A 23770-nucleotide genomic window follows, 5' to 3' on the forward strand; every position below is an offset into this window, starting at 1 on the left:
GCCCAGGGATATTATTACACTCCTCTGGTCCGGGTGTGGCTTTAGGACGGCCCACCTGACCCAGAAATAGGGAAACTACCTCTGCGCTGCAAGACACCCCACAGCAGTTACATTCTGCCTTCGTCATAATGTCGCATTTATTCCATCGCTCTGTGAGTCAATATGGGACGAAGGCCAGCAGAATTAAATATCACAGTTAACATGAGATCAGACGTGATTTTATTGATAGTAGAGAATATTAAATGGGCCGAACGGCTGCCAGCTTCTCCGCTTCCCCACCAGGTTGTGAGAAAGCCGGGGGGAGGCAGATATTAACATGACCCGGGAATGAGCTCCATTGGAGCTTCACAAAGGGCCAATGCCCCAGTTTGAAACACTTTATGCCATTTCCCCCACAGCCTCCATTCGCTTTGCTTAAACTGGGAGGAAAGGGAATTGGGCAAGTAACCAATTGATGTTTGTTTCTGGGACACAGCGGGGAAAGCAGCGCATGCGTGATCCTTGCTATGCCCACCCCGAAAAAGCTGCTTGTTGCTGACCAGAGGAGCGCATGCGTGAAGCTTTCCGCTGAGCCGCTGTTGAGGGGCATTGACTCAGTGAGTGGAAGAGGTTTGTTTGAAACAGGCCGCAATGGAGAGACCAGCGCCCAGGGAAGCGAGGGAACAGCAGGCTCCTTCCAGCAGCGCATCGAGATGTGAGTCTGGGACACAGAGGGGGCTCCGAGACTGGCATTGATTCGGGCTCAGTTCAGGGAGACCCGGGGACTGTTGGTAAGAGGCCGAGCGGAGTAGGATAATAAAATGTGAGGCTGGATGAGCACAGCAGGCCAAGCAGCATCTCAGGAGCACAAAAGCTGACGTTTCGGGCCGAGACCCTTTATCAGAGAGCGGAGCAGGAACTGGTCCCGGAACTTGGAGTGAGCGGCCTGGGGGCGGGGACAGGGAGGCCTTTCTCGGGCTGTGTGTGGGCCTCCTGAGGGAGACGCAGCGGCAAGAAGCTGCTGCTGGGGGTCAGGCTTGTAGCTTTTAGTCTTCTAAACACTGATGGAAATTCATTGTTTGGCTGCTGTTTCACGCTGTTAGTTGCGAGTTTGCATTGAACCGTGAATAAAACAAAGCAGTGTGTGCAAACGGGCTCATCCCGCGAAGGAGAAATATAGCAGTCACCGGATTAAGAGTTTCCAGCAAAATATTTGAAATCGTGCCTGTTGTGCTTCCCTTCAATAGTTCGTGTATTGGGAGCTGGATATTGAACCGTGTAAGCATTCCATTCGTGGATCTGGTTAGCTTTTGTATCTTAGTAAATTGTTTTAGAATTTCGCTAAAAGAAAGAGGAGGAACCCGGGTTAGTTGTGTAACCGGACTCTTTTCTGTTCGACTCGTTGGCTTTAAAACAAGGAATTATCATGAGTATTCACGAAATTTTCTATTGATGAGCTTTGATATTTTGAAACTCGGTAGATGTCGATTTACGGGAGAATTCTCTTTTGTCTTTCTCCAGGCAATTATCTGATGTGTCAAGACAATGTCACGTTTCCGTGGTGCAACACCAAGTGTGACGAGCTGCTCCTACTAACAGCAGGTATGTTCCCACTGTCAGAGCGGAGACTGTCCTTTCCACAGTCGCGGCTTAAGTAAGACTCGCATTGAACGCAATTTCCATAAAGAAACAATTAAACCAGCGAACAAATGCCACCAACAAAATACAAAATGTAACCTTTTTTTTCCTCTTCTCAATATAAACTAACCCAGTTCCAGGAAAGTTTATCTTTGACAGCCCATTGTCATTCACAGCATTTGAAGAGAATAGATTGAATTTATGTCACAAATATACTCTCAATAACTACATTGAATTCACATTAAGCGAGGGTATTTTTATAGTTATAATCCAGGTATACAACCTGATCACAAGGTTTAGAGCTGGATGAACACAACAGGCCAAGCAGCATCATAGGAGCAGGAAAGCTGATGTTTCTGATGAAAAGTTTAGGCCCAAAATGTCAGCTTTCCTGCCCCTGAGATGCTGCTTGGCCTGCTGTCTTCATCCAGCTCCACACCTTGTTATCTCGGATTCTCCAGCATCTGCAGTTCCATTTAAGTCTGATACAAACAGATCAAGTTGTTACAATGACCATTATATGGAGTAGGTATTGAGTACAAATATGGAAGGAAACTTTTGATGTTTATCAGTGACTGAGGACAGAAATAGTAAACAAAAACAGAATTTTCTGGAAAAGCTCAGCAGGCCTGGCAGCATGCGTGAAGAGAAATCAGAATTAATGTTTCGGATCCAGTGACCTTTGCGCAGAACTGAGGAAGTGTTTGAAAAGTTAACCATGATTTCTCTTCACGTGCTGCCAGACCTGCTTTGCGTTTCCTGCATATTCCATGTTTGTTTCTGACTTGCAGCACCTGAAGTTTTTTGAGTTTTTATTTAGGACTAAAATTATCTTTTGATGAATGATGTCCCATACAAAGACACAGAAATTAAATAATGTGAAATGCAAATGCACTTTCTCTGCCAAAGCCTGACAAGTAGAGAATGCAGCATGGTCTGTCAGATACAGAATAAAATTCTCCAAATAAATAAATGAAAAAAAAACTCAATATCCCAGTACACAAAGTGAAACTAAGTATCTCAGTAAAACTGGAAACAGCCTACACTGACTCACAGGGCCAGCTTTTTTAAAAGAAAAATAAGCTTGTCTGTCCATTTCTACATGATATCTTTACACTGACGCACTATCCAACACTTGGATTCATGAAAATGCCTCAGAAATACAGACCAAGTACATGTCAGAAGCAGGCCATTCAGCCCATTGTGCTTGCTCTAGAACATTTGTACTCTTCAACTGTTTCCACAAATTGTTGAGAATATAATCTGCTCTCCACCTCCTTACCCCCTCAGACTGACAGAAAGCTCATAAACTGCAAATGGAAATGGGGTTAAGGCTCACTCTCTACGCCCTCATAACTATTCTCTCAGATTGAAGCACAGTCACAGAATATCACTGGTGGCCAGAGAATAAAACTATTTTGATGCACAAGAGTAGAAATTGATTATTTTGGATTGAGAACTTCACTCTCACAGTCACACAGCAAAAACTGGTGTTTGCAACAATTACTAAACTCACAAATGGACATAACAGAAACGGAAAGGCATACATTAATAGTTGCTCTTGTTCACGTTGCAGTAACTGACAAGAAAAGAATGATAATAACTCTCACATTCTCATTGTTCAAAACAGGAGAGGGGTTTGACAGTTAATAGGAGGGCCGTGGGAAGTGTTCCCCAACAAAGACGCCAAGGTGTTTGTGTGCATAGTTCATTGAAAGTGGAGTCGCAAGTAGATAAGGTGGTGAAGCAAGTGTTTGCCTTCATTGGTCAGTGCATTGAGAATAGGAGTTGAGATGTCATGTTGTGGCTGTACAGGAAATGTTTTGGGTCCACTTTTACTGCTTAAAGTTCTGGCCAAACTGCTGTCGGAAGGAAGTTGTTGAACTGGAGAGGGCGCAGCAAATATTTACAGAGATGTTAGCTGGACCAGATGGTGTGAACTGTTTGGAGAGGGTGAACAGGCTCGGGCTTTCTCCCCTGCAGCGTCAGAGACCGAGGGGTGACCTTGTAGAGGTTTATAAAGTCATGAGGGGCATGGATAGGGTGAATAGCCATGGTCTCTTTTTCTCGGGTGGTGGAGCCGAAACCTTAAGGGCATAGGTTTACAGTGAGAGGGTCAATGTTAAAAGAGACCTGAGGGAGATTTCGTTAGTGCAGAGTGTGGGGCATGTCTGGAACAAGCTGACAGAGGTACGCCTTGTGGAGGGTACAATGATAAGTTTTAAACACCATTGGACGGGTAGATGAACAGGTCGACATGAGAGGGATATGTGCAAAATGCTGGCAAATGGGACGAGGTCAGATTGGGATGTTAATCTATTGCAGACCAGTTGGATGAAAGGGTCTGTTCCCATTCTGTTTCACTCATGGACGCTGTGATGCTCGAACTGATTCTGTACATAAATACAGATACTGCAAGGACAGGTCAGACTCTGGGTATCCTGCAGTGAGTGTCTGGTCTCCTGCTTCCCCAAATCCTGTCCAACATCTCATGTGATCAAGTCAGGAATGTGATTGTTTAGCCCCACTTACCCGGATGAGTGCAGCTCCACAAACACACCAGAAGCAAGATACCATCCAGGAGAGAAACACTTGATTGGCTGCACATCCGCAAACGTCCATTCCCTCAGACACCAATACTCAAGCAGCAATGTGTACCTTCCAGAAGATGCACAGCTGGAATTCACCAATGCTCCATAGACAGTGCCTTCCAAGCCCACGACCACTTCCATCTAGATACCACTGTGACACAGGGTGCCATCCAATACTTATGTGTTGCTTCAGTGAGAATGTCCCATTTCTTTCATTTCTCTGTATGTTCTTTCAACATTGAATTAATATTTATGGGACGAAGGTCAAGGTGAATTAATACTACAGTTAACGGCTCACTTGGATCAGATATTGTCATTGAACAGTGGAGCAAATTGAATGGGCCAAATTTTCAATCCACTTCTTTGATTCCCTGCAGGAGTGAAACTCCAGACCGAGGACAAAGACTCGGGGCAGGCGGAATTCAGGCCCGTGGCAGTATTTCGTCAACCAGTCACCAGATCATGCGGGGAGAGGGCCACAGCCACCCCTCTTGAAGATGCAGTTACATCATTAATTTTTAGCTCAGATTGGAAAGCGATTGATGACTCTGATTCTCACAGTGGAATACAGTATTATACATTTTGTTGCAGTGATTCAATGCAACGGGATCACTGTGCCTTTCCCCTTATTCTATACAACGAATCCTTTGAAACTCTTAATTGAAGATGGGCCCTCTATTAGCCAGGCCAAGAGTCGCCACAATCTCATAATGTTTAACAGACAATGTAATCACCAGGCCATGGGATCTTTCCATGCATCTATTAATTCGCTTTTCAAAGTTACTGGCTGTACACCTTCAGTCATGCCCCAGAATCGCTTACCTATCAGGCTAGCTTGAATTCTGCTGTCAATTGTATTAATTTTGTGTCTCTATTAAATTCTGTTACTCCTCTTATTTTCCCACTGTCTGAATTATAATAAAACAGACAGTTGACTCCTACTAGGAGGCCAGGCAGCATCAGAGTATCAGGAAAGTTGATGCTTCTGAAGAAGAGTCCTGACCCACAACTTAAACTTTCCTGCACCTCTGATGCTGCCTGGCCTGCTGTGTTCCTCCAGCTCCACATTGTGTTATCTCCAACTGCAGCATTGGCAGGGCTTACTATTGCTGAGTTGATTCTTACGACTTGCTGTGAGATTCATGATATTAATTGTATTCTAAAGTGAGTTTTATTTAAAGCATTATGCTTACCCTACTCTTAGCTCTGTTGGAGCTAATGAATTGTGAGCCATTTGCTTCTTATTGGATGCACCAGGCATTCCTTTAGTGACATAGGAAACCTTCTGGTGACTAATTAACTTTCATACCCATGTTTGAATCTTCTCCCCTAATGCTTATATATAGATTTAGAATTACATTGAAATCCATCTGAAGGATCTTTAACTGGAACCAATTTCTTAATCGCGTGAATATTGCTGCAAGATGGAGTTATCTGCTGTTTTCATGATGAGCTAGGCCAGCTGTCTTTGGGATGATTGACACCCCTCGTCCTAACTAACTATATTCATCTAATGGGACAACATCCTTTCATTAAAGGGACTGAAGTCAATTGCTTATCAATTTTAATGAACTTGTTTGATTCTGTAGATTTTTTTATGAGCCATAATCCCATGAGTTCAACTGTTTGTTTCTTGCAGAATTTACTGTCCCCTTCAATCTTTGTTGCAAACCTTCAAACTGTCTCCAACAAATCTTGCAGCTGTTGTTTGTGCAATGCTCCCTTTTGCCTCGGAATAACCTCTTCTCCAAAGTACCATTGTGGCTTTTTTCATTCGTTCTGTTTAACCACGTGTCAGTCATAGGCAGCAGGGCTAGAGGAACAGCTTAGCTGCCAGCCATTCGGTGTCTCTTCGACTTGGGCAGCCCGAACATTGCTCATTCAATTCTGAGATAGCTGGAGGCAGGGAGTTATTAACATGACCTGGGGAAGAGTTCTATTATTGCTCCACAAAGGGCCGACGCCTCAGGTTGAAGCATTCTCTGCCCTTTTCCCCACAGCCCCAGTTGCTTTCTTCACAGTGGGAGAGAAGGGAGTTAGGGAATGACCCATTGATGTTTGTTGTTGGGAATTATTGGGAAAAGCAGTCCATGCCATTGGTGGCCCTGCCCCAAATGCTGCTTGTTTGGCTACTGTTTCACACTGTTTATCGTCATTGTGCAAAGAATAGTGGAAACACAGGCAAGATGGTGGAAATATAAGAATCCTGTAAAGGACGCAGATTGGAGTCAACAGATTATATGTCTCGAGCAAAAACATTTGAAATAGTGTCTGTTGTGCTTCTTTACAACAGTTAGTGTGTTGGGATCTGGTAACACAAACTGTCAATATTACAGCATCCTCAGGTAGCACCTTTAGATGCAGCTGTGCAATTGTTCAGTTTCTGGACCTCGCTGAGTTAGACCTGTGTTTGAATTGATGGCTTCAAAGAAAAGGCCGAAGTCTCACGATTTGTGTGATAGTCCAATAGGCTTATTTTAAAATCTGTTTGAGATTGTCAAACCTGGCTGATGCTGATTTACAGAATGTTTCTCTTCTGTTTTCATCCAGGCAAATACATGAAGGACCAAGACAGTGTATCATTTCCTTGGTGCAAAGCCAAGTGTGAGCAGCTGCTTCTCACAAACAGCAGGTATGTTACCGCTGTCAGAATGCATCATTTCCACAGGCAAAGAGCAGTTTGAGTCAGAGACACGGTGATCTCAATTTCCAGAGAAATGCATTCAAGCCAACAGTCAAATACAAGCAACAAAATACAAGTAGTTTGTTTTCTCTCTTCCCAATGCACCCCTCCTCGGTTGCTATAATTTTCTTCATTCATAGCCTACTGATATTTACAACATTTTTGAAAAGTCACAGACTGAATCTTCATCTGAGACGGACACCGAGGAACTGCACTAAATCTGCATTTAGTAAGCATGTTTTTCAAGTTACTGTCAAGGTGAAGAAATAGTTCATGCAGTTACATAGTTACTTCGCACAGTGTGAGTACAGATATGGAAGAAAACATTCACGTTATCAGTAACTGAGCAGGACGGTGTCTATGTTTTGACAAATTGATGTCCCATGCATAGAGAGAAGAATTAAATAATGTGACTTCCAAATGTGTGACATAAAATGGTTACTGAGAGCACATAACATAAACTGCACATGCGCGCGCGCACACACGCACCGACTTACTGAGTGATTTACAATGTATTCCAAATACATACATGCACCGTTCCAACACACATTCCTCAACATCTAATAGCCATGAAGACCATGTACACTTCAAGCCTCAGCACATGTAACACTAAAAATGATTTCTACTCTCAGATTTCAGGTCAGAGAGCTAGCCTTCTATGAAAGAGACAAACAGAACAAAAAGTGAGCTCAGTTCTCCAATCTCCATGCACTCCCTGTAGGATTTAACTACATGGTAATGGCCATGGTCATAAATTAAGTATCAATTGTTTGCGACATCATCAAAAAAAATTGTGTGAATTTTTTGACATACTGAATTCCCATGAAGTAGTCCAAGTAGTAGATTGAACAAGAGATTCATTGTACCTCCAAATATCGAACGGTGTCTTAGACTGAGAGAGGTAACTAAAGTTTTTTTTTCCTTTTGTACAAACTGGAGGAATTGCATATCAGGACAAGTGACAGATTGAAACCTACATTGCCATTGAATTTGTTTACCCCACAAACTGAATAGCAGAACCCACTGCCGAATATAAAGTTTTAAATCTACCTGAAGGAAATTAAATATTGACCTGAAAACAGGCAGAAAATAACATATGTTCAAGCAGATACCAAGTTTTTTGACTTACAATTAAGAATGATTCGTACAGTGAACTTGCAACAAAAATGTGCACATTAAACTCAACACATTCAAACCAGAGACTGACCAATATTAGAATAAAACTTAAACTGTACCATAGAATGAATATTGTGGAACATACTCAAACTTCAGCCGCACTGCTAGAGTTAGCGAATGGTATAAACACTGACGGTTTCACTTACAGCACCTTACATAGCTGCAGATAAAATCTTATTCATGTTAATGAGCAGATATTTGAACATCAAAGAAAACCTGCAGATGTTGAAAGAGCAATATTCAGCTGAAACTGACAGTCACAGATCGATAACTTCACTTGCACATTTACACAGCAGAAACTTGACAGGGAGAGAATGATAAATGCATTTACAAATCAGATAGCGACAGGTATAGCTTAATAATTAGTTTCTCAGATTTACAGGGCAGGATCTGACTGGCAGAAATGAGAGAAAATACTGTCTCAGCCAGAGAGAAGAAAGTGACAATCACATATCATTGAGGCAGAGAGTAGTAGTAGAAGGGAGTTTCTCAAAATGGAGACCTGTGACCGGTCGTGTTCCACAGGGATCTGTGCTGGGACCACTGTTGTTTGTGATATACATAAATGATCTGGAGGAAGGTGTAGGTGGTCTGTGCAGCAAGTTTGCAGATGACATTAAGATTGGTGGAGTAGCAGATAGTGAAGGGGACTGTCAGAGATGACAGCAGAATATAAATAGACTGGAGAGTTGGGCAGATGGAGTTCAATCCGTGCAAATGCGAGGTGATGCATTTTGGAAGATTTAATTCAAGGGTGTACTATACAGTAAATGGAAGAGTCCTAGGGAAAATTGATGAACAGAGAGATCTGGGTGTTTAAGTCCTTTGTTCCCTGAAGGTGGCAACGCAGGTCAATAGTGTGGTCAAGAAGGCATATGGCATGCTTTCCTTCATCGGACGGGGTATTGAGTACAAGAGTTGGCAGGTCATGTTACAGTTGTATCAGACATTAGTTCGGCCACATTTAGAATACTGTGTACAGTTCTGGTCGCCACATCACCAACAGGATGTGGACTGTTTGGAGAGGGTGCAGGGGAGGTTTACCAGGATGTTGCCTGGTATGGAGGGTGCTGGCTATGAAGAGAGGTTGAGTAGATGAGGATTATTTTCATTAGAAAGACGGAGAGTGAGGCGGGGATCTGAATGAGGTCTACAAAATCATGAGGGATATAGACAGGGTGGATAGCAAGAAGCTTTTTCCCAGTGTGGGGGACTCAATTACTATGGGTCCTGAGTTCAAAGTGAGAGGATGAAAGGTAAAGGGAGATATGTGTGGAAAGTTCTTTATACAGAGGGTGACGGGTGCCTCGAATGCGTTGCCAGTGGAGGTAGTAGATGCAGACACATTAGCATTTTTTGAGATCTATTTGGACAGGTATCTGGATGGGCAGGGAGCAAAGGGACACAGACCCTTAGAAAATAGATGACAGGTTAGACAGAGGATCTCGATCGGCACAGGCTTGGAGGGCGGAAGGGTATTTTTCTGTGCTGTAATTTTCTTTGTTCTCTTTATTCTTTGTATATCGATAACTACACTCTTGTCTTCACGTATCAGAAAACGACAGGGACAATGACAATTATGCACACATTCAGAATGCAAAATAACTGACAGGTACAGATTGATAAATATATGCACACATTATGAAAATGTAGAGATTGTGATCTATATTTGCACATTCACAGAAATTTGACATTTTTTTTGCAATGCACTTCCACATTCATGACGCAGGAATGGATGGGTATTGATTGACAACTAAACTCACATATGACACAGCAGAAACTGAGAGGGACAGTTTGATAATTACAATCACATCTTCACGAGCAGCTACTGACAAATACAGATCAATAGCTACACCCAGTTCTTCACAAAACCAAAGTTAACAGGTACAGATTAATAACTAAATTCCTGTCTTGATGATACAGAAACTGCTAGGTACAGGTTTATAAAAATGCTCACACATTCCCCAAGCAGAAACTGACAGGAATATATTGAAAACAAAACCTCAGTTTCTGCTCCATGAATGTATCAGGGATAGACTGACAATTACACAAACACATTTGAATATTCTGATTTCAGATACTGACAGGGACAGATTGACAACTTCATTCATTGACACACACACACACACACCCCTGAAACTGACGGGCAAACTATGATAAATGTATTCACACCTCTACAACTTTCTGAAGAAGGGCCCAGGCCCGAAACATCAGCTTTCCTGTTCCTCTGATGCTGCTTAGCATGCTGTGTTCATCCAGCTCTGTGCCTTGTTATAACAGATTTATAACTACACTGTCAGATACACACGGGAGAAACTGAAAGTTACAGATTGGTAAATATGCTCATGCTGGCATGCAGCAAAAACTGACACAAAAAAAAAACAGCTCCTGTAAACCGTCATCAGATGGGTTTGAAAACATTTAACTGATCAATTCAACATCTAGCTAATAAGCATTCAGATATTTAGATTATCACCAGGAATTCTAACAGAACTGTGGGCCTGATTGCACTCTTGCCCTGAGCTGCACTACATTTGATCAATTTTAAAAACTTCAACTCTAATTGAGTGATGCACAGAAAGTAACCAACACCCGTACAGCTCCATGACTAGAACTACCTAATGCAAGCTTGTCTGTGCATATGTGTTTAGTTACTGATCCATGCATGTCAGTTGCTACCTGTTGAATGTGTGAGTGTAGTTATCAATGTGTCCCTCTAAATCTTTGGCAAATTACTTCTGTATTACACAGCAGAGACTGACAGGGAAACATTGGTCTAGACCAATCAATCATTGTAAAAATGGTACAGAACAGAAGGAGGTCATTTGGTGCATCATGTCCATGCTGACCCAAACACCCCCAGATGGGCATCACAATCACACCTTCCTGCACACATCCCATAGCCCTGCAGGTTTCATTCTATTATCCTTCAGAACTTGGTCCATATGTGACAGACCATCAAAAGAGGAGAGCCAAATTATTTTGTGAAGAATTTGGAAACTAAAATTTAACACTGAGGACCATTGGGTGAGTACCCAGGTTTTAGATAATGAGATTTTTTTTTGAAAAGAACCGTTGTTATGGAACAAGATGGACAGCCACACTCCATTGATCCTTCAATCTTCCTGCATTCGAAAACTGAGCATTTTAAATGTTTCATGTGAAGTGGAGAGCCAGTTACGATTTAAATTATTATTTTTTTAAATAAATGTCCATGATTATAAAATCTTCTAGCGTACAACAGAACAAAAAAATTCTAGTTCCACAAGATGAAGAATTTGAGAACAATCCTGCGATAAAGGTGGAGATGGTAGTTCCCCTGCCACCGTGATACATTTATGGAAATTGAATGCTGGCTGAATGGATGTAATTATTGGCTTGTTGTTTCTATCATTGCTGGCTTGGAGAGACAGGACTGTTTGCTGTGCTGTTGTTGTCTATGACTAGATATGTGTGAGTGATAATCATTTTGTATAGATCATGTATCTGTTGCTGGAGTTTAAATGGAACTCCATAGCTGTTAGTCCTTGGATCACATCTTTAGTTATGATGTCTGTATTTTGAACTAGTTCTGAGTCAGTCAGTACCTGTACCTGTCAGTCCATCCACGTGGAAACAAAGCAAGTAATATTACAGGTCCCGTCACACTTCCTCAGAACAGAGGTTCAACTTCAGAACATTCATTTCCATACTCATATGCTGATAGACTTGCTGAGATTTTGCAGCAATTTCTACTTTTGTTGCTGATTTCCAGCATCTGCAGTTCCTTGGTTTTTCTCATTTGTCAGGCATGTGTGTTTGAAGTTGTCATGATTTGATAAATGTATGCACACATTATAAAAATGTAGAGATTGAGATGAATGAAATGACATGAATGGATCAGTAACTAAACTCATATGCACAGACAAGCTTGCATTAGGTAGTTCCAGTCATGGAGCTGTACGGGGGTTGGTTACTTTCTGTGCATCACTCAGAGTTGAATTTTTCAAAATTGATCAAATGTAGTGCAGCTCAGGGCAAGAGTGCAATCAGGCCCACAGTTCTGTTAGAATTCCTGGTGATAATTTAAATATCTGAATGTTTATTAGTGAAATGTTGAATTGATCAGTTAAATGTTTTCAAACCCATCTGATGACGGTTTACAGGAGCTATCTGTTTTTTCCTTCCTGCAGACAAACGCTTGAAGGAACAAGGCAATGTATCATTTCTTCAGTACAAAGCCAATTGTGACCAGCTCGTCCTAACAAACAGCAGGTATGTTCCCACTGTCACAGCAGAGAACGTCCTTTCCACAGTCACAGAGCAGATTGAGTCAGACACCATTGAACTTTAATTTCCAGTCAGACACGTTCAAACCGACAATAAAACAACACGGAGGAATGCCACTTTATTTTGCTTCTCTCTCCATTCAAAATACCCAGTTCAAACAGATTTCACCTAACATAACCCATTGACATTTACACCATTTTTGAAGATGGGTAGACTGAATCCTTATCCAAAGTATACCCTCAGGACTTGAAGAAAATCTGCATAGAATTATTCTGATATCAACTCCACATAATGAATCACGCTTCCACGGATAATATTTTTGGCTGCCTGAAACCTAATCCACTTTAAGGAGTAGAAAGTGACCAGTACGCATGGATACCTAACCTCACACATTCGTATTGTAGGGTCAGACGAAAAAAATAGTATTTGACCATATTGATACTTCAGAAACTGCAAGTAAAAGGTTGATTAAAAATGTTCACATAGTCACATAATAGAAACTATCATGCATATATTCATTGATGTACTCGCTTTCACAGAGACTGAAACTGGCAGGAATATATTGATGATAACACTCCCAATTTCACAGAGCATCAAGTGACAGCTACAAACTTAAAACTGCAATCACAAATCCACAGAGAGACATGCACGGATTGCTGACTGTACTCAAATATTCAGAGTAGGTTCTCACAGGTACATCTTGGTAACTGGACGCTCAAATTGACAGAGAAGCAAATGATAGGTGCATGTTGCTTTCATGCACATATCCAAATGGACGAACTTGACAGGAACAGATTGATAACAACCTTGGACATAGCAAGAACTGCAGATGCTGGAATCAGCCTTCCCAGTTACACACAGCATAAACTGACTGACATGTACAGTTTGATAATTACTCTCATTCACAGAGCGGAATCTGAAACGTCCTTATTGATAACTGTACTCACATGGCCACCAAGCGGAAACTGACAGAGTTTGATCACAGTGACAGTTAAATTGCGGAAATTGACAGATACATGTTGATAATTACTTTCACGCTTGCCTTGCAGGAAATGTCAGGGTCAGTTCATTAAATACGATGCTGTTGACTTGCTCACTGAGCTTGTAAGTTTGTTCACAGACATTTCATCACCATACGACATAACATCATCAGTGCACCGTGAATGAAACGTTGGTATTCTGTCCTTCTTGCTATTTATGTGCCTCACTTTGCTGGGGTGGTGAGCATTACTTCCAGATTGGTTTCTTAGTGGTTGGTGTGTGGTGTCCAGCTGGACATGTTTGTTAATGGAGTTCTAGTTTGAACTCTCGTGCATGTCTTTGTTTGGGATGTCCTCTGATGGCTACGTTGTCCCAGTCAAACAGGTGTCCCTCTTTATCCATGTGCATTAAGGTGAGTGATAGTTGGCCATGACTTTTGGCAGCGAGTTGATGTCCATGAATCCTGATGGCGGGTTTCCTACCGGTTTGCCTTGGGTAAGGTTTGTGGCAGTATTTGCATGGTATCTTGTAAATCGCATTGGTTCTGCTAATTGTGAATGTTGGATCCTTCATTCTCAACAGCGGCTGTCACTTCGTGGGCTATCATGATTCTTACGTGGTAGTGTAACCTGGTGGTTATTTCACACCCTCAGTGCATAGTCTGATGACTACTATCACTGGATGTGTTGTGTCTTCCTGTTGTCATCAGTTGTGTGGCATCTGCGAACAATGCATTTTGGGTAACTGTCATTTCTAAAGACACTATCAGTGTTCTTCCTTGGCTTTATGAAACTCCGGGATGCTGCAGTGTGTTGTGGCTCACTTGAACAGGGAAAGCTAGCTCATTGGATTCAAAATTGGCTTGATGGTACAAAGCAGAGGGTGACAGTTGAAGATTCTTTCTCGGACTGGAGGCCTGTGACTTGTGGTGTGCCACAGGGATTGGTGCTGGGACCTTTGTTATTTGTTATTGACATAAATGATCTGGATGTGAATGTGCAAAGCATGATTCGTAAGTTTACAGATGATGCAATGTTAGGCAGTATCGTTCATAGTGGGGAAGGTTATCGAAAATTACAGAGGGATCTTAATCAGACGGGGAAGTGGGCTAAGGATGGGAAAATGCAATTCAATGGAGATAAGTGTGAGGTGTTGTACTTTGGAATGTCAAACTACAGTAAGCCTTTTACAGCAAATGGTAACGTCCTGAGTAGTGATGTGGTACAGAGGGTCCAAGGAGTACAGGTACGTCGTATGTTTAAAGCAGTGTCACAGGTGGATAGGGTGCTGAAGAAGGAATTCAGCATGCTGGCCTTCATTGATCGAGGCATTTTGAATAGACATGGAGTATTGTGTACAGTTTTGGTCACCCTGTTGTAAAAAAGACCGAGTTCAACTAGAAAGCGTTCAAAGAAAATTTATGCAGGACTAGTGGTCCTGAGTTATGGTGAGATGTTGGCCAGGGTAGGACTTTATTTCTTGGACCGTAGGAGAATGAAGTGTGACCTTATTCAGATGTATAAAATCATGAGCACCATAGGTCGGATAAATGCATATCGTGTTTGTTTTTTTTCCCCCACAGATGGGGAATTGAAAACTAGAGGGCACAGGTTTCAGGTGAGAGGGGGCAAGAATTTAAGAAGGACCTGAGGGGTGCCAACTTCACAGAGAGAGTGGAGCACATGTGGAATCAGCTGCCAGAGAAAGTTGTTGAGGCAGGCACAATATCAACACTTAAAAAAAAATGAACATGTACATGGATAGGAAGGATGTAGAGGGATATAATGTGGGCAGTTGGATCTAGCTGAGTGGGCACCACAGTCATCATGAACCAGTTTGGGTGCAAGGGCCTGTGTCCGTACTGTATTACTATATGACCATAAGACATAGGAGCCGAAATCAGGCTATTTGGCCCATCAAGTCTGCTCCGCCATTCAATCATGACTGAGACGTTCCTTTAGCCAATTCTCCTGCCTTCTCCCCATAACCTTGATCCCCTTGATAATCAAAAACCTATCTATCTCACCCTTAAATGTACACAATAACCCGGCCTCCACAGCCTTCTGTGGCAGTGAATTCCATTGATTCAGCACTCTCTGGCTGAAGAAGTTTCTCCTTATCTCTGTTCTAAAATGTCTTCCCTTTACTTGAAGGCTGTGCCCTTGGGTCCTAGTCTCTCCTACCAATGGAAGGATCTTCCCAACATCCACTCTGTCCAGGCATTCAGTAGTCTAAGTTTTGATTATCATCCTTCTAAACTCCAAAGAGTACAGTCCCAGAATCCTCAACATTGCTCATATGTTCAGCTTTTCATTCCTGGGACCATTCCCGTGAACCTCCTCTGAACCTGCTCCAGGGGCAGGACATCCTTCCTGAGATATGGGGCCCAAAACTGCACATGCTACTTCAAATGTGGCCTGACTCGAGTCTTCCAAAGCCTCATAAGCACATCCTTTTTTTTTTAAACGTCTTCAAGACCATAAGTCATAGGAGTGGAAGTAAGGCCATTCGGCCCATCAAGCCCATTCCACCATTTAAATCAAGGCTGGGCATTTCAACTCCACTTCCCTGCACTCTCCCTGTAGCCCTTGATTCCTTGTGAGATCAAGAATTTGTCAATCTCTGCCTTGAAGTCCTGGCAAAATAAATGCCAGTATTGCAGTTGCCTTCCTGACTACTGACTCAAACTGTGAGTTTACCGTGAGAGATTCCTGGAGTTGAACTCCCAAGTCTCTTTGTACGCAAGACTTCTGAATTTTCTGCCCATTTAGAAAAGAGTCTATGCTTTTATTCTGGAGGGAGGATGGTAACTTCTTCAGGTCAGGCATCCCTGGAAGACGCTTTGCAGTGAAGTTAAAATTGTATCAGAGATAATGGTGACTGCAGATGCTGGAGAATCTGGACAAACCTCAGGGGATCTCTACACCACTGCAACTCTAGATTCCCCTCCACCTACCTCCTCCTCTATCCATCTTTGATCCACCTCCCAGTCTGTCCCTATTTATTTCAGAGCCCTCTTCCCCCTCCCACATTTCTGATCAAGGGTCTCGGCCCGAAACGTCAGCTTTTGTGCTCCTGAGATGCTGTTTGGCCTGCTGTGTTCATCCAGCTCCACACTTTTTTTTTAATCTCGGATTCTCCAGCATCTGCAGTTATCATTATCTCTCATGCTTTTATTCTCCTTACCCAAGTGCATGACCTCACACTTTCCCACATTGTACTCCATCTACCACTTCTTTGCCCACTCACCTAACCTGTCCATTTCATAGTGCAGCCTCAGCACCTCAATACTACCTGTCACTCTACCTATTGTTGTATCATCTGCAAATGTAGTCAGAATGCAAACAGTTCCTTCATCCAGATCATTAATGTATAAAGCATGCCTTTTATCCCCACTCTCTGCTTTCTGCCAGGCAGCCAATCTTCTATCCATGCTCGCACCATGGGCCCTTATGTTACTCAACAGCCTCCTGTGCGGCAGCTTGCCAAGGGGCTTTTCGAAGCCCAGGTAGATAACATCCATTGGCTCTCCTTGGTCTACCCTGCTTGTTACTTCCTTAAAGGATTTAAGCAGATTTGCCAGGCATGACTTCCCCTTGATGAAACCGTGCCCGGAGTGTTGGAGGCTGTGTTTATAAAATTTAGTGGTGTGGAAAGGGTGCATAATCAAGATCTTTTCCCCAGGATAGAAGAATGCAAAATGAGAGGGCATGGGTTTAAGTGACTGGGAAAGTCTTAAAATGAACCAAAGGTGTGCAATATTTGCACACAGAGTGGTGTGTGAATGGGTTGAATGCCAAAAGAAGTGCTGGAGGCTCTTACAACTACAACGTTTTAAAGGCATGTGGATGAGTATATGAATAGGAAGTGTTTCGTGGGATATGGACCAAATGCTAGTAAATGGAACTAGATTAATCTCGGATATGTGCTCTCCATGGACGAGGTGGACCCTGTACATCTCTCGGACTGTATGACGGGGACTGATTTATGAGAGAATAATCATCATTCATACTGCCTAAACAGACAGGGACAGATCGAGAACTGCACTCCCATTCTCATAATGCAGAGACTGACAGATATTCGGCAAAGTGTCCCTCAATAAACCCGAATGTCTGAACAATACAATCCTGCCCACAGCCTAATAAGGAAATCTCAGCTAGTGATGAAACAAGGTAACATTTCACTCACAAAAGATTACTATGAGCAGAATAAAACACCCTGTCACAATTAAAATCTCGGAGGTAGTGTTCAAAATGTTAGTGGATGACAGGAACAAGTTCAACTGCAAGGAGCTAGGAATTTGGTCCGTGTACAAAATTTCGGTTTGTGTTTCACATTTCGTTGTAGATCCGAACAGATCCACTTTGTGTTTCACACTAACCAATCACAGAAAGGCTAATCGCATGGTCTGACATTCTTGTAAACTACCCAATCAGAAACAAGACTTTTCCCCCATCCCTCATGAGCATTGCTGACGCGGTCAGGCTATAAAAAGCGAGCTCCGAGCCTGCTTCCGTTTATTGTATCTGAAAGCGACCGACACGATGCCGGATGAGAAGAAAGCGCAGGCAACTTCGAAGAAGGGCGCCAAGAAAATCATCAAGAAGGCGCCGGGGAAAGGCGGCAAGACAAAGAAACGATCCAGGAAAGAAAGTTACGCCATCTACATCTATAAAGTGATGAAGCAGGTTCACCCCGACACCGGCATCTCCTCCAAGGCGATGAGCATCATGAACTCGTTCGTCAAGGATATTTTCGAGCGTATCGCGGGGGAGGCTTCCCGCCTGGCCCATTACAACAAGCGCAGCACCATCAGCTCCCGGGAGATCCAGACCGCGGTGCGGCTGCTGCTGCCCGGGGAGCTGGCCAAGCACGCCGTGTCGGAGGGTACAAAGGCGGTGACCAAGTACACCAGCTCCAAGTGAGACCCCACATTGTGCTGAGAAAAACACATCCAAAACCCAACGGCTCTTTTCAGAGCCACCCACAATTTCAATGAAGCAGTTGAACCATTTTTCGTTTGTAAATGATTCTCGGTATCTATAATTAATGTCTCTAATCTTTATCTTTGTTTACACAAACGTTCTAAACATTACCGTGCGGTCCCTGTCCCTCTGTCGGTTAGTTTCGGTTGCCTTCCGACCCAGTCTCTCCTCCCTCCCTGTACAGAAAGCACATTCATCGTCAGTCAGTCATTTTTTTTTCAACAACTCCTATGTGTTCCAGTTATTATTTACCCCTTGATCAGGAATTTCACCCCCTGGAAAGAAAACTAACTGCTCGAGTCCCACGAACAGATGTTGGGGGATACTTGTCATTGAGGATTTCAGCTGTCGGTGAGAGGCTTTCAAAATGAGCTGAGATAAAGCCAGAGCCAGGATTGCAGTCGCAAGTGTGAAACTGTGTTCAAGGACAATATGGGAGGGCAACTTCAAACTATTGTTTCAAGTTTTAACCCGTTCACCCCGAAAAACGTTGTGTAAGTTTTTATAAATACATCAGCGTGCACTTGTAATGTGAAATTGAATTAAATTCAAAGAAAAATTAAACTGTTTATTCCTCTTTGTGAAACTTTTCCCGCTATATCCTACATGTTGGAGGGTTTTTCAAATTTGTCCCAATGGGGGTATGAACGCTGGATTTCACCCGTGGCAAGGAAAAATTATGATCTCTTATTTGAGTCCCATTAAGAGAAATTCCGCGCGATTCCTTTTTCAATTTCCAAATCTGTCAGGGAATTTATCCGATTTTTTTTTTCAGTTTGCAGTGTGTGGGGCTTTCTGCTGTCGGTGAGAGGCTTTCAAAATAAACCGAGACCGTCCGGAAAGACTGATCCAGCACAATAACTGAGGGCTATTTTACAATGTTTTCTGAAAACGGTGTTGCTTAGGGAGTGACAGAGAGAGATTATGTGAAGTGAACATTTTTAACTGAAAGGAAATTAAATCGTAAGCATAAACGCAAAAATCCTTGTAAAACCTCTTCCTCGTATTGCCCATATTGGCGGGCTTTTCAAATCGGACAGAAAACGGTTGATGATTTGGCGCCGGTATTTTCCTACGGTTTCCACGCAGAGGAATTTTGTTTTATTTTCAAATCTCCCCGCGGGTTCTATCCGGTTTTGCAGAAAGCTATAAATGAGGCTTTCTGCGGTCGGCGGGAAAATTTCCAAGTGAACCGAGAGGAAAGCAGAACAGCTGCCGGACTGGCATCGCAGAAGTGGAAATATTGTTGATCTTGTGCAATAGGGAGAGCGATTGTAAAATATTGTTTAAAGCAGTATTGAGTTCAACGAGAAAGAAACAGTTGTGTGATACTTTGATTATTATATCCGGGTGTAGATGTGAATTAAATTCAATCTGTGCAGAGAATAACTTTCGGCGGGCTTTTCATTCCCCCTTCCGCTTAATGTTAAGTTTTTTCGCGGGGTGGGGGGAATTCAAGATCAAAAATAGTTGGTTTCAACTAGGCCGGGAAATCAGAGAGAGATGGTGTGACGTATATAGGTGTATTCTAAAAGTAAGTTATCTGAAGTAAGAACGCATTCTTCTTTGTAAAACTTCTACCCATTTCGAAATTATTGGCGGGCTTCTCCAGTTTGAAAGAAAGCGGTTGATGATTTGGCGCCGGGATTTTCCGGCCTCTCTCCGGATTGGTGAGGGAAGCAGATATCTGATTGGGCATTAAAACGACATTAGGAGATACTGAACAATGTGACCAATCAGCAATGGCCGCACCCCCATTCCTCCCGAAGGTATAAGAGGGCGCGATGTGGCCGCATTGCAGTATTTTCTGTGAAAGTGTTTGAGACTGTGGCGATGTCTGGGAGAGGAAAGGGCGGTGGCGGTAAAGCTCGGTCGAAGGCGAAGTCCCGGTCGTCCCGGGCTGGGCTGCAGTTCCCGGTGGGCCGTGTTCACAGGCTCCTGAGAAAGGGTAACTATGCTGAGCGTGTGGGTGCCGGAGCGCCGGTCTATCTGGCTGCGGTGCTCGAGTACCTGACGGCTGAAATCCTGGAGCTGGCCGGTAACGCGGCCCGCGACAACAAGAAGACCCGCATCATCCCCAGGCACCTCCAGCTGGCCGTGCGCAACGACGAGGAGCTCAACAAGCTGCTTGGAGGGGTGACCATCGCTCAGGGCGGGGTGCTGCCTAATATCCAGGCCGTGCTGCTGCCAAAGAAAACCGCCGCTGGGGGCGCCACTAAAAAGTGAAGACACTTATTGAATCTGACAACCCAAAGGCTCTTTTCAGAGCCACCCACAACATCAGTGAAAAGCAGCTAGACTTTCACTGCTGGTTAACTAATTTTCATTTTATGTGCAAACCCGGTCCTCTAAACGCGCAAACATAATCCCTTTTGCTCTCGCTTTAACAGTGATAAAACTAGAACGGGACGAATAAAGTTGGAGGGTTTGCTGCAGGGACAGCGACTGCGACTTTAAATAGTGACTCAAAACGGTATCCCCATCCAGGGAACATGAGACATGGAATAGCTCGGCCCCAGAAAGATGCCATGCGAGACAGAACCGACCATCCTCAGAGGATCGAATACACTTGTGGGAGATTGGGCAAAATTTCGATTGCATGGCCAAAACTACAAAAATCATTTGTTTAATGTGGCGGGTTTTGAAATTGGCGATTGTTTCCCACCCTCCTTCTCCGGCAAGTTCAGTTACAGCTGGGGAAACGCCACGGGAAGCAATTCCCACACAGGCGGTTCAATTGGAAATGTACCAATTATAAAGGGTGGAATGCAGTACTTGAATTTGTTGTGATTACTGAAAATTTATAAACCTGATCGTCCCGAGTTGCCTCGTCTTCAATATCAATTCGTGCATCCCAGACCCATTCATTTTCTGTAACTCCTGTTGCATTGAGACATCAATAGCATGCTGTGTGTTGACATTAACTAAAGTCCAGTGCCTGACGATTGCTGCTCTCTCGGGACAGTTTAGTGGCTCTGAAAAGAGCCGTTGTGTTTCTCGGGGTGAATGTACAGGGCCGGGCACGCTCCGTTTAGGCGCGCTCCCCGCGGATCCGCCGCGCCAGCTGGATGTCTTTGGGCATGATGGTGACCCGCTTGGCGTGGATGGCACACAGGTTGGTGTCCTCAAACAGCCCCACCAGGTAAGCCTCGCTGGCCTCCTGCAGGGCCATCACGGCCGAGCTCTGGAAGCGCAGGTCGGTCTTGAAGTCCTGAGCGATCTCCCGCACCAGGCGCTGGAACGGCAGTTTGCGGATCAGCAGCTCGGTGGATTTCTGGTAGCGGCGGATCTCCCGCAGAGCCACCGTGCCGGGCCTGTAGCGATGAGGCTTCTTCACTCCGCCCGTGGCCGGAGCGCTCTTGCGGGCCGCTTTGGTCGCCAGCTGCTTGCGGGGAGCTTTTCCTCCGGTGGATTTGCGCGCTGTCTGCTTGGTCCTAGCCATTCCTCTTCAACTCTCTACAACACACACACAGGCTGCTGTTATCAATGCTGATCGTGCTGCGGCGCTGCCTATTTAAGGGAATGGAGAGCCCGCCCTAGTGCTGGGATTGGATACAGTCCCGTCCCTCAAATCCCCGAGAAACAGCCACTGAAGGACAGAAAAGGCAGTTAAATTATTATTGGAGGCTGATTGGTTAACTTGAAATGACAGTTGGTCAATTTCAAATCGCCCGCCGATTTCAGCCTGACCTTACAAAATATTAAAAAGTCCCATGCGCCTGCGCCTAAGATTATATCTTATGCTTTACAAAATTTTCTTGTGAACCTAACTTGCAGTCAGCGCGGAGAGGGCTCTGAATCATTTCCTGACGCATCTCTAACAGGCAGGTGGAATGAACACGCCACTGAAACCTCGGCACGGCTACCAGAATCAAAACTGAACAAATTATCATTCCTGGGAGCGTCAATGAAGTACAAACACTGTAATATGTATCATTAGCGCCTGGGCCCAAAATTACGGACAGAGCAAATTATTATTCATGGTCTGGACAGCTGGTGTTATTACTGATAGACTGGTATTCACATGGAAGAGAATCAAAGATTTAGGGTTGAGAAACAGATCAGCCATGGTCGCATGACGGAGCCGGCCGCTCCTTCTGTATCTGACATAACCAGCTGCAGAACCGTATCGTCTCGACTGGCCGTGAAACCTCTATCTGTAGTGTAGGGATATCTTGATTATAAAACACGTTACTGCAGACAGTATAATTTAACAATCGCGCTCTCTCTCTTGCAACGCGGGACACGAAGTTAATATATTTCCTGAAGGATTGATGCAAAATTAAATGTCGCTGCACCAGCCCTATGTGCTGGTTCCCCATCCTCAGGTCTCCGCTCTCAATCGGAGTGTTTGGGTGGCTCTGAAAAGAGCCTTTGGGTTCGCTGGAAAAGGGACGATTTGCTCAGCCGCCGAATCCATACAGAGTGCGGCCCTGGCGTTTCAGAGCGTACACCACATCCATGGCAGTCACCGTCTTGCGCTTGGCGTGCTCAGTGTAGGTCACCGCATCCCTGATCACATTCTCCAGGAAAACCTTCAGCACCCCGCGGGTCTCCTCGTAGATCAAGCCCGAGATGCGCTTGACCCCGCCACGGCGAGCCAGGCGCCGGATGGCTGGTTTCGTGATGCCCTGGATGTTATCACGGAGCACTTTGCGGTGCCTCTTCGCTCCGCCTTTTCCCAGGCCTTTGCCTCCTTTCCCTCTCCCAGACATCACGCCTCTTCACTGCAATCGCTGCTGACTGAGAGCGGAGCTGCCTCACCTTCCTTTTTTATACAGTCCGCCCCGACCTGACTGAGAAAGAGCTGACAGGGAGTGATGGGCGGCCCGGGCAGAAAACTGAGTGACAAACAGAGAAATGTCCAGCTCCGCCTCCAGCTTACTGCCGCCCCCAACTGGATCTGGAACTAAACCTTTTCTCCACAAGGGCAGTGAACACAAGGCCCGGCAGAAAACCTGCAGACTCAAACTTATGTTCAAAGATAATAAAACCTGGATATTTTAAAAGCAAGATGACAAAGTGTGAAGCTGGATGAACACAGCAGGCCAAGCAGCATCTCAGGAGCACAAAAGCTGATATCACTGATACAATTTTAAAAGCAGTTGTGAAACAATTAAAAGCCCATGTCCTGGCCTTTCTTTCAGAAGACAGCATGTCAGCTTCCATTTCACAGATAGCAGGAACTGCAGATGCTGTAGAATCCGACAAAGTCAGTTTCCATTGCTCCCGGTGAATCAGACAAAATCATTTCTTGGGGACTGTGTTGTGAAGCGGGGTTTCTGCGCCAGTGTTACTGTCTCCCTGAATATGTGAAATAGAAATGGACAGGAACTGAAACTGACATTTCCACAGCCATCATAACAAAGTGTGGGGCTGGATGAACACAGCAGGCCAAGCAGCATCTTAGGAGCTCAAAAGCTGACATTTTGGGTCGAGACCCTTCATCCAGCCATTTCACTTTCCAC

At 44.1% G+C, this 23770-nt stretch overlaps 4 protein-coding genes across 4 annotated transcripts; 2 read left to right on the forward strand and 2 right to left on the reverse strand.

Moving 5' to 3' along the window:
- Nucleotides 1–17857: 17857 nt before the first annotated feature.
- Nucleotides 17858–18820, forward strand: LOC132207025 (histone H2B 1/2-like). Its single transcript, XM_059642214.1, has one exon. The coding sequence runs from the start codon at nt 17862–17864 to the stop codon at nt 18240–18242; it is 381 nt and encodes a 126-aa protein (XP_059498197.1). The 5' UTR covers nt 17858–17861; the 3' UTR covers nt 18243–18820.
- A 1309-nt stretch (nt 18821–20129) lies between these two features.
- LOC132206910 (late histone H2A.2.2-like) lies at nt 20130–20528 on the forward strand. The gene has a single exon (XM_059642008.1). It carries the CDS (start codon nt 20136–20138, stop codon nt 20526–20528), a length of 393 nt encoding a protein of 130 aa, XP_059497991.1. The 5' UTR covers nt 20130–20135.
- Nucleotides 20529–21333: 805 nt separating this feature from the next.
- LOC132207001 (histone H3) lies at nt 21334–21744 on the reverse strand. Its single transcript, XM_059642174.1, has one exon. It carries the CDS (start codon nt 21742–21744, stop codon nt 21334–21336), a length of 411 nt encoding a protein of 136 aa, XP_059498157.1.
- Nucleotides 21745–22703: 959 nt separating this feature from the next.
- On the reverse strand, nt 22704–23017 carry LOC132207031 (histone H4). Its single transcript, XM_059642221.1, has one exon. The coding sequence runs from the start codon at nt 23015–23017 to the stop codon at nt 22706–22708; it is 312 nt and encodes a 103-aa protein (XP_059498204.1). The 3' UTR covers nt 22704–22705.
- Between the last annotated feature and the right edge of the window lie 753 nt (nt 23018–23770).

Source organism: Stegostoma tigrinum, chromosome 44, assembly GCF_030684315.1.
Source record: "Stegostoma tigrinum isolate sSteTig4 chromosome 44, sSteTig4.hap1, whole genome shotgun sequence".
Taxonomy (NCBI): Eukaryota; Metazoa; Chordata; class Chondrichthyes; order Orectolobiformes; family Stegostomatidae; genus Stegostoma; species Stegostoma tigrinum.

Coding starts and splice junctions, on each gene's coding strand:
- LOC132206910 (XM_059642008.1), top strand. CDS start 20,136: ATGTCTGGGAGAGGAAAGGGCGGTGGCGGTAAAGCTCGGTCGAAGGCG.
- LOC132207031 (XM_059642221.1), bottom strand. CDS start 23,017: ATGTCTGGGAGAGGGAAAGGAGGCAAAGGCCTGGGAAAAGGCGGAGCG.
- LOC132207025 (XM_059642214.1), top strand. CDS start 17,862: ATGCCGGATGAGAAGAAAGCGCAGGCAACTTCGAAGAAGGGCGCCAAG.
- LOC132207001 (XM_059642174.1), bottom strand. CDS start 21,744: ATGGCTAGGACCAAGCAGACAGCGCGCAAATCCACCGGAGGAAAAGCT.